The sequence below is a fragment of the Coregonus lavaretus genome (genome assembly GCF_964263955.1).
Source record: "Coregonus lavaretus genome assembly, chromosome: 15".
NCBI lineage: Eukaryota > Metazoa > Chordata > Actinopteri > Salmoniformes > Salmonidae > Coregonus > Coregonus lavaretus.
Genome location: NC_140002.1, coordinates 41,165,475 through 41,175,829, shown reverse-complemented (window position 1 = coordinate 41,175,829; position 10,355 = coordinate 41,165,475). Strand labels below are relative to the sequence as shown.

General features: G+C 39.9%; 1 protein-coding gene across 1 annotated transcript; it reads right to left on the bottom strand.

Moving 5' to 3' along the window:
• Nucleotides 1-256: 256 nt before the first annotated feature.
• Nucleotides 257-9,660, bottom strand: LOC311142271 (peroxiredoxin-4-like). Its single transcript, XM_084177893.1, has 7 exons — nt 9,363-9,660; nt 3,297-3,414; nt 1,823-1,939; nt 1,611-1,733; nt 1,227-1,357; nt 1,041-1,075; nt 257-363 (listed from the first exon to the last, which is right to left on the bottom strand). Exons 1-7 carry the CDS (start codon nt 9,574-9,576, stop codon nt 313-315), a joined length of 789 nt encoding a protein of 262 aa, XP_084034019.1. The 5' UTR covers nt 9,577-9,660; the 3' UTR covers nt 257-312.
• Nucleotides 9,661-10,355: the final 695 nt, after the last annotated feature.

The following is a 10,355-nucleotide window of genomic DNA, read 5'->3' as shown; positions in this document are numbered from 1 at the left end:
GTGTGTCCAGTCCACTGGAGTGGAGCAAATTTGGGACGTTCAAAGCAATTAAAGGCATTTTATTTAAAGCACCATGTAGTGTCTCCCATTTAGGAGAGTGTGACTGCAATTTCCAAGAGGTATTAATTATATGGTTGTCATAATTCCTGGCCTGTTTCTCATCTCAAAAGGTCACCAGTTTACTCAGATCGCTAGATAAGATTGAATTAGATTTGTCAAATATGCCTCTACATTGCTAAAACAAACAGACAGCAGATTATCAAAACTGTTTTTATTCTGAGCTTTAACCAAAGTGTTTATTACAGGGGCGGGTCAGTTCAGCTTGTCAAAGTACTTGAGTTTGCCCGCTGGGTCTGGGATTATCTGTGAAGAGTAATACATTGAATTAGTGCACAAGCAATTGTATAAGAAAATAATATCAAATCAAATGTATTTATAAAGCCCTTTTTACATCAGCAGTTGTCACAAAGTGCTATACAGAAACCCAGCCTAAAACCCCAAACAGCAAGCAATGCAGATGTAGAAGCACGGTGGCTAGGAAAAACTCCCTAGAAAGGCAGGAACCTAGGAAGAAACCTAGAGAGGAACCAGGCTCTGAGGGGAGGACAGTCCTCTTCTGGCTGTGCCCGGTGGAGATTATAAATATAATCTCATGCATGCACTCACTTAAAGCGGCAGTCAGCAGTTGAAACAATAACAAAGCGTACTCCCCGACCCTGTTTCGGTAAAAAGCTGAGGGATGCGCCTGGAGAAATGTAACCACTCAAATTCATGGACAGAGCTATGGATGCAAGGACTGACCGTCCATGATATCAAAATTATAGTTTTAACCATGTTGAGGCTGTATAGTGTTTGTTTACAAACATTGGAATAAAACAAGCTTATATTTTGGGTTCTGATGGGGTACGACAGTTGAACTAAGCTCATGAGGCATGTATAAGTTATTCTTCAAGAATCAATGGATACATCATCAATTTATGAGTCCAAATATTGCACCACTGCTGATTGCCCCCTTTAACCACACACAGTATGAAACTCACTGTGTCACTGCCTGGCTTCCATCCTGCTGGGCATACTGCAAAAAGAAAAATGATTTAATTCACACAAACTGTAAAAAAAATAAAAAATACCATCCATAGCAACCACAGATAATTAAGTGTCTAGCTATATTATCTGAGAATGTTATGTGGTGAGACTGAATTTGGAGGCTGAGGAGTGAACTGTACCTTCGCCGTGTTTGTCGGTATACTGGAAGGCTTGGACCAGCCTCAGGGTCTCGTCTACAGAGCGCCCCACGGGGAGGTCATTCATGGTGATCTGCCTCAGGACGCCCTTGTCATCGATGATGAACAGGCCCCTGAGGGAGAAGGTGACAACAATGAGAAGTTTGCTTCAGTTTCAAACAGCATGACTTTAAACTTCATGAACTTAACAGTTTACAGGTATTTTGTTGAACCATTTAAAAAAATGAAACAATTAACAAAAGAGGATAATGTTGAAGGTTAAGAAGATGAATGCGCTGGCTGTAGCAGCTGTATCAAACCAATTTAACATAGTAGTACTCTTCTTTTGAAGTAGCTTCTACCCCCGTGAGCAAGTGTATACTGTACCTGAGTGTGTGTCCTGCATCCTCCAGGAAGACTCCATAATCTTTGGAAATCTGGTGTGTGAGGTCAGACAGCAGAGGGATTTTCATTGGTCCAAGACCACCCTGCTTCCTGGGTGTGTTGATCCTGTTAACAACATAAAGCCGGAGGGGAAAAAAACTCTGAAATTAAAGTCCAAGCACCTCTGAAGAGGGGTGTGATGCTTATAATCTTACCATGCCAGATGAGTGAATTGTGAGTCGACAGAGCAGGCAACAACTTCAGCATTGATGTCACGGAACTCGTGCACACGATCACTGAACGCAATAATCTCAGTCGGGCAGACAAACGTGCTGCAGGTACACAGAGTTGGATTCATCAGAATAATACATAGCCAACAACATTATTACTTTACCAAAGCATACTGCATTTTCATGAAGTCACTGGTTCTAAAATACAGAAAAAATTAACAGTTACTACAGTTTAGATTTTACAATACGCCACTAAGACAGACCTAAACATGATTGCACCATTAAGTTCCGCCAACGCCTCTGAAAACCAAGCCATCCATTTTTTTTTTTTACAGGCATTGGGACAATGCTTTTAATGCATTTATTCTTTCCATTTAAATGCATGTAGTTCGGTCCTTATGCTGTTCTTGTACAGTATATTAATGTTCTGTATGTAATGTGTGTCGACCCCAGGAAGAGTGAGCAACAGCTAATGGGGATTCTAATAAATAATTTACTTATTCGTTGCTTGATTAATTTCACCAGTCATTTCTCCTTGCATGTTTTGCTTCGATTATTTAGATAACTGCCTACTGCTACTATAAAAAAATCAGTTATCATTTTCTAGCAAGCTATCAATGTGCATAATATGGAGAGAGCATAGGAAAAAAAAGATTCCATGTGGATCTGCAATCTTTTTTTAACCAAAAAATCCATTTAAAAAAAGACAAAACAATTTAAAAAAAATCACTCTACAGACATTCATCCAGGTCAGACATTTGATTTCAATACACGACCGGAAAGAGCAGATTCTAGGGTTTCTAAAGCAACTAAAAGAAATGAGGGCATGGGCTCTGTTTAAAAATATCACTTTTTTGGTAGATTAACAGCCCGCAACACTCAAGTTGTTTGGGAAAAAATATTATTTATATATTATTCTTACTATAAAATGTTGTGTTTACTGATCAGGGCTGGGTAATGTAATTGTGTCTTGTTTGTTTAATGAACAAAATAATGAACTATTGATTTCATTTGCATGCTGCAACCATAGCCTATTGCCTAGGCTGCACAGACCAGTAACATAAAACTCAAAATATGCTATTCTATTCTTCTGAAATACATTTTCTTAGTATCATAATGTTTCTTAAGACCTGCCTAAACGTATTAATAATAGATTTATTTGTGATGGTGTATATATTCAATGGATCTATTAAAATAGACACGTCCGCAACGGGATGTACCCTTTAAAATGCATATACCGGCAAGAAAGTGTTACAAATGGGACTGTTTGAAAGGGGGTCATATAAACATTGCCTGTTTTTTTTTTTTTTTTTTTTTTTTACAGGTAACATACTGTCAATTCTGTCTGAAATAAATATAACAAAGTAAAATAAACAAACAAACACATTTTCTGACAGTAGCAAAGAACACTACAAAGAGGTTTGTTTTAGGATGAAGGTCAGTAAGAGTTAGTACTCACAAGTCCAGGGGGTAGAAGAAGAAGACTAGGTATTTCCCTTTGTAGTCAGACAGTTTGAGCTCCTTAAACTCACCATCGATGACAGCTGAACCCTCAAAATAAGGTGCAGGCTTTGAAACTGCAAAAATAAGAAATAACAAAAACATATTTGATGACAGTTCAAAGCACGAGCAAGCAAGTTATTTGCTGATCACATTTTAGGGAAAACCCAATCAGAACAGACTTCCTGCTGTGTATCCTCAATGTTGTTCATACCAACACACCATTATTTAGTGTGCTTGGTCAACAATGAATAGTATTTGTTCATTATTGGTGAGCAGTGTGCAGGTAAGCCTATGGCTCATGGCAGGCTTGGGGCACACTTAGTTCTCGTTCACCAAAGAGGGCTCCCTCTACATCAATAATCCTCGCTTGCGATGCGGTTTTGGAAACCTCTGGAAGTTGACTTCCATATAGGCTAATAGAGAAAGATTGTTCATAAAACAAAGGTAAAATTATTACACCCTTTTAATACATATTTCCATGTTACGGCCTGTTAACGGAAGAGAGAGGCGAACACCTGTTCTAATTAGCCTAGCTATCTAGAGTCTCCGAACATCAGAAAAGTGTTGTAACTGAGAAGTACTGTCGGCTGCAACTGTTTTAAAACAGTGAGTGTATATTTTGCATTAGTAAAATTATTTTGATGTGATATGAAAGTAGAGGGCTTTTTATGTTTCTATAACCGTATCGCATTTGGCTGTTTTGGCTGCCAGAGCCAGTTTACCTCTGAACATATAAGGTCCTTGGACGTTAAAGGAGTAGGCTTACCCATGTAACCAATGTGAAATGGCTAGCTAGTTAGCAGTACGCGCTAGTAGTAGTGTTTAAATCGGTGACGTCATTCACTCAGACCTTGAAGTAGTTTTTTCCCTTGCTCTGCAAGGGCTGCGGCTTTTGTGGAGCGATTGGTAATGATGCTTTGTGGGTGACTGTTGTTGATGTGTTCAGAGGGTCTGGTTCCAGCCCAGGTTCCGGCAGAGAGGGACGGAAACAATACTGTTACACCTACACTCCTTAACAGTACATCTTGGGATAGGGCACAGCTGGTTACCTCATGGGGTGCATCCTGGAAGTGGCCTCCTTATCTTCTCTCCTCTGCTGATTGGAAAACGCAACAAATGTGAAAGCGATATGGAAGGTACAAGCCGGGAATTTAATTTCACCTTCCTTTTTAAATGAATACAGATAAAGAAAGTGTAGACTCGATGAGAGGAAGCCACTTAACATAACACTGACTGAGATGCATCCATTGGGATTGTGTGGTGCACAGCAGCTGTTATTGCTAGGGTCCTCCTGTCTGGGTCCTTGAGAGAGTAGTTGGAGTAGCCAGCAGATTCTGACCCTACCATTACGCTTGTTTATACTGAGCTGCACTGGGGTCGGAACGCAATCATGGTTAGATTAAGACACCGCGGCGCCGGTGCGAGATATGGGTCGGAAAACATACATTAATGCAGGGATGGGATGTGACACTGTACTCCAAATTTTACCTATATGCAAACTGATACATCAACAAGATTCAAATACTGTTTGTTTTTCTAGAAAACCGCCCTTTTCTTCCTCATGCTACCTAGCAGTAGCCACCATCGCCATTTTGAAATGGCAGTGTCAGCCAATCAGCTCCTTTGATGTTCAACACCACGTGCCATTCCATAATGGCTGCTGTGGCTGCTTCTAGCTAGCATGAGGACGAAAAGCTCAGCTTTCCGGTGTAACAGTTGGGATAATGGGACAATTCCGAGTACAACGCAATTTCACATCCCTGGTGTGAGGTACTTTTTCCAAGCCATATTTCGCTCTGCAGTGTTTTACACTTCCGCTCCACTATAAGCGTTGCGTTGCTTTGCCATCAGCGTCGTGTCAATGTGACGTTCTACCTGCTACACAGAGTGTGTTGTTTTTAAGTGGAGAGGAGCAGAGAAGGGCGTCTTTATTCTATTTTCCCCTACTATACTGTACCATATTAAATAGATTCTGTAAGTACAATAGAATTGTTGCTAGTGGTTGTACTACATGATCCTCTAATTTCACAAGTTGCTTTTGTTTACATTGTGAACCTAGCTAGTCAATGTTGCTAGCTAGCTAGTAGTAGTAGTAGCTTCTTGACTTCATAAATCTTACAGGGTATCTGCAGGTTCCATGAAGTTGAATGGAAGACTTTCTAAGACCTTTAATTCCACTTGGAATGCAATTTAATACCAATTTCTAGGTCTGCGCGAGCCACACACCTAATATTGCCCTTCAGAAATGTTATTTTACCTTTATTTAATTAGGCAAGTCAGTTAAGAACAAATTCTTATTTACAATGACTGCCTACACCGGCCAAACCCGGACGATGCTGGGCCAATTGTGCGCCGCCTTATGGGATGAGCCCATGTTGGCAAAAAGTAATAGTATTTTTAGGGCTGGCTCTTTCACCAAAGGCTATAGCTTACATGGCTCCTATTCTCAGGCAGGTGTGCTATTTTAGCAATAAGCCAGACGGATGTAGTAGCATAGTGGCTACTGGCTAGGCTATAGATGGCTGAAGCATGGGATTGCCCATCTCCATTTATTAGGCTACCCCAATGGGCTAATCATTAGCTAGATCAAACTACATTTTCAGAATTTAGGCTTCAATATCAATACCAGCGTAGTATAATGATACTCAACACCATAACGATACCACTGTGAAAAAATGCCTTAATAAAGTCAAATATACAGCATTATTATTGTATAAAACACATAGTCAACTCTCCCTCTGGAGAGCTAGGCCAATGGGTGTGCAGACTTTTGATCCTGCACTGCTCAAACACACCTGAGTCAACTTAACAAGGTTCTGTTAAGTAGTTGATTTGTAAAATCTGGTATGTTAAGAGTGAGGCTGGAACAAAACAGTGTACAAACCCAGGAGCTCTCCTGGACGTATTATGCTGTACAATTTGAACATTAGCCTAAAACCAAAACGTTTAATAAAATAATCCCCTCATTCAATGAATCAGGTATCAAATGGCTATCCTTTGAAGCTAGGTAGCTAAGCGGTAGGGGAGGGCTCTAGACAGACATTTTCCAGTGCCAAGCAAGACATGAAAGAAGTTAGCTATTTCATCTTACATGTTCAGGGAACGCATGATGGATATTTTGAAGTGTAACATGTCAAAATAGGATCCATTATAATCAGATATCTGTTGGCCTTTTAAGAGATTAATTTGCCTGTGTGTTTTTGTGCATATTGACCTAGGCTATAGCCTATGCTACATAATTTACCACCCGAGGAAATGGGAACTTAAAACACATTAGCTACATTTCTAAATCTATTGTTGCTTTAGCCATGCAATTGATAGAACGGTAAATGTCCTACAAAAGTATTCACACGCCTTGACTTTTTTCACATTTTGTTGTGTTATGGTCTGAATTTAAAATGGATTAAATTGAGTCAATACGTATTCAACCCCTTTGTAATGGAAAGCCTAAATAAGTTCAGGAGTAAAAATGTGCTTAACAAGTCACATAATAAGTTGCATGGACTCACTGTGTGCAATAGTGTTTAATGAGATTTTTGAATGACTACCTCATCTCTGTACCCCACATATACAGGTAATTAACTGTAAGTTAATACCTCAGTCGAGCAGTGAATTTCAAACACAGATTCAACCAAAGAGCAGGGAGGTTTTCCAATGCCTCGCAAAGAAGGGCACCTATTGGTAGATAAAATAAAATAAAGCAGACATTTCATTTCCCTTTGAGCATGGTGGAGTTATTAATTACACTTTGGATGGTGTATCAATACACCCAGTCACTACAAAGACAAAGGCATCCTTCTTAAATCAGTTGCCGGAGAGGAAGGAAACCGCTCAGCGATTTCACCATGAGGCCAATGGTGACTTTAAAACAGTTACAGAGTTGAATGGCTGTGATGGGAGAAAACTGAGGATGGATCAACAACATTGTAGTTACTCCACAATACTAACTTAATTGACAAAGTCTGTACAAAATAAAAAATATTCCAAAACACGCATCATGTTTGCAACAAGGCAACAAGTAATACTGCAAAACAATGTGCCAAAGCAATTCACAAGTCCTGAATACAAAGTGTTATATTTGGGGCAAATCCAATACAACACTTTACTGAGTACCACGCTTCATATTTTCAAGCATAGTGGTGGCTGCATCATGTTATGGGTATGCTTGTAGTTGTTAAGGACTGTGGAGTTTTTCAGGATGAAAAAAGAAACGGAATGGAGCTAAGCACATGGGATAATCCTAGAGGAAAACTTGGTTCAGTCTGCTTTCCACCACTGGGAGATTAATTCCCCTTTCAGCAGGACAATAACCTAAAACACAAGACCAAATCTACTCTGGAGTTGCTTACCAAGAAGACAGCTAATGTTCCGGAGTGGCTGAGTTACAGTTTTGACTTAAATCTGTTGAAAATCTATGGCAAGACTTGATCTAGCAATGATCAACAACCAACTTGACAGAGCTTGAAGAATTATAAAAAGAATAATGTGCAAATATTGTACAATCAGGCTGTAACAACAACATTTGGAATAAGTCACCACTGCAAATAGCGCACTCTGCTCCGTTGGCGCATCATCTCAACTACATACTGCGTTTGTAAAGTTATGTTATTTCCTCTATATTGAAAGTTGAGAAATTAATTGTTATACTCACATAAAGCTGAGACTCAGTAGTTGTTTTAAAAACTGTCTTTCCCGCAATTATATTTTGAAATGTTACTCAACTGTCAGTATGCTTGCGCTTCATTCCGTGTGCAAAGTGGGGAGCAGGAGTAAGAAGAGCCAGCAAAACAGGGACAGGGCAGATGTTTTCATTGCAGGAAGCAGGTTAATGCACATTAGTGTTGACCAGATAATGGTTTTAGAACCAAAAAGAAATCAGCAGGAATGTTGTGTAGCCTAAACACTGAACTGAATCACTAAGCTAAATTATTCGGTAAGAGGAGGGCAATGTCGGTGTCGGTAATTGACGGTTTATCATCTCAGGTCTAGTTAGCGTTGTTGTCTATCAAATTGTATAGGCTTCCTTGCTCTCTCCTCTGGCAATGGCCGACTCGCACTGGCACACTCACTTGACGTGCACACACAGAGAGGCGCACATGTGGATAGCTTTCTAACATCTTAAAAGTGCACCTCAAGCATTATTTGATGTTACATTTTGTATATTTTTCTGTGGTGGAAACAATTAAGCAGCGGCACAACATAACGGAAACACTGTAGTTATCTACGTCACATTTTTTACGACTTTCGAGAAAAAAAAAATCTTCAGACTTAAATTCATTCATCTGATTTAAAGCCTTAAGACATTAAGGACCCTGATCTTTGGAAAATAACCAGTGGTGTATAGTCAAGGCCACATGCAACCAAAATAAACTTTATTTCTCATAATTTTAATTCACAAGATAGAATGAACGTGCGTCAACAATCGAGAATTGAACCTTGATTCTTGAGCTTGGATGCTGCCATTGGACATGACGCAACACAAGCGCAACATGGGCAGTGAAGCAACTTCCATTGATTTCAAAGGAAGCATTTCTTCAACGGCTGATGGCAATGCCATGCCAATGGCTGTAGTGTAGCAGGGCCTTTAATCTAACCATGATGGCGTTCTGACCCCAGTGAAGCTCAGTGTAAACAAGCGTAACGGTAGGGTCAGAATCTGCTGGCTACAGTTCGACCCACGTTTTTTGGCATGACGTGTCCAAATGTACTATTAGCTACAACTTATGAATTTGGATCTACTAGTAAAAGCTGGCATATTATTACAATAACGCGCATACCGATTTGATGCAAACTTCAGTTGTGAAACTTTGCAGCATAACTGGAACGGTGGCTAGCTAACGTTAATCAAGTCTACTAAATTAACTAGCTAATTGGCTGCAGGCAAACTAGTTAGCTAGCTAGCTGTGTAGTTAAAAACAAATTATAATTGTATTGTTGAGTAAAACATCCTTCAGTTATTAAAATAATTTTCAAGTCAATATGATTGCCAAGTACAACTGCCGTGCAGGGGGACAATACCCACTTTTTGCCTTGCTGAGGTGCAAGGAATGATCAGAGACGGGCACACGGAAAGCCTCTCCGGGGTAGACGTGTCCTCCAGCGTAGCTGTAACACTCTTGGTCCTTTTTCCCATTAGAGCCGTCTTGGGTTGCAGTGGTAAACTTGGTGACAAGATAAATTGCGCAAAACACACTTAAAATGTCCTTTAACATTTTGATATGAAGCATGACGTCCATTCCGCTGTCTTGCTAAAACCACGTATCTAGCTAGCTGCTAAGAAAGTCCTGTACAGGAAGAACTACAAATCCTCTTCTTCGTGTGAAATTTCGGCAGACTAGACGCTGTGTTGCGTATTGCTGCCTTTCGCAGGTCGGTGTGTGGATTGCACATTTTGGTCACAAAAAAAGGGGGCATGTGGACATTTGAAATTGCACCACCATCTAACCCTGCACCTTACCTATACACAGTAGCGGTGCGTGGATAAAATCACTGGGGAAGCCAAGACAGAATAAAAAGCCATATTACAACCTATGAATTGTGATAACTGCATTGTTTGCTCTAGCCTGTTAGGTCATATGCCTTGCGACCGTGATATATAGGCCTAAGGCCGAGACAATAAGAAGACACAGTAGCAGTGTTTGATCACAAAACCGGAGAACAACCTCTGTCCGGTGAAGTCCACAAAGCATATTGCATGTAACAAACAGCATGGTCAAGCAAGTTAATGTTTCCGACATTTTTGGACTACTAAACAACTATTTATTTTGAATCACTTGGAGAGTTACTGCAAGTTGCAAAGAAAACAGGAAATGCCTCCACTATTCCAGCACCATTTCAACTTCAACATTAAAAAATCATCAAATCACCTATGCTTAGTCTGATAGTGACTACTAATAGATACCAAAAACAATTTAGTCCAATCAATGTAAGCTAAATATGATGTGGCTGTCCATGGTTCTGATTTCTGTGTGTGTGCGTTCGTACAAGTAGAAAAAACATGTTGACTCACCCTACT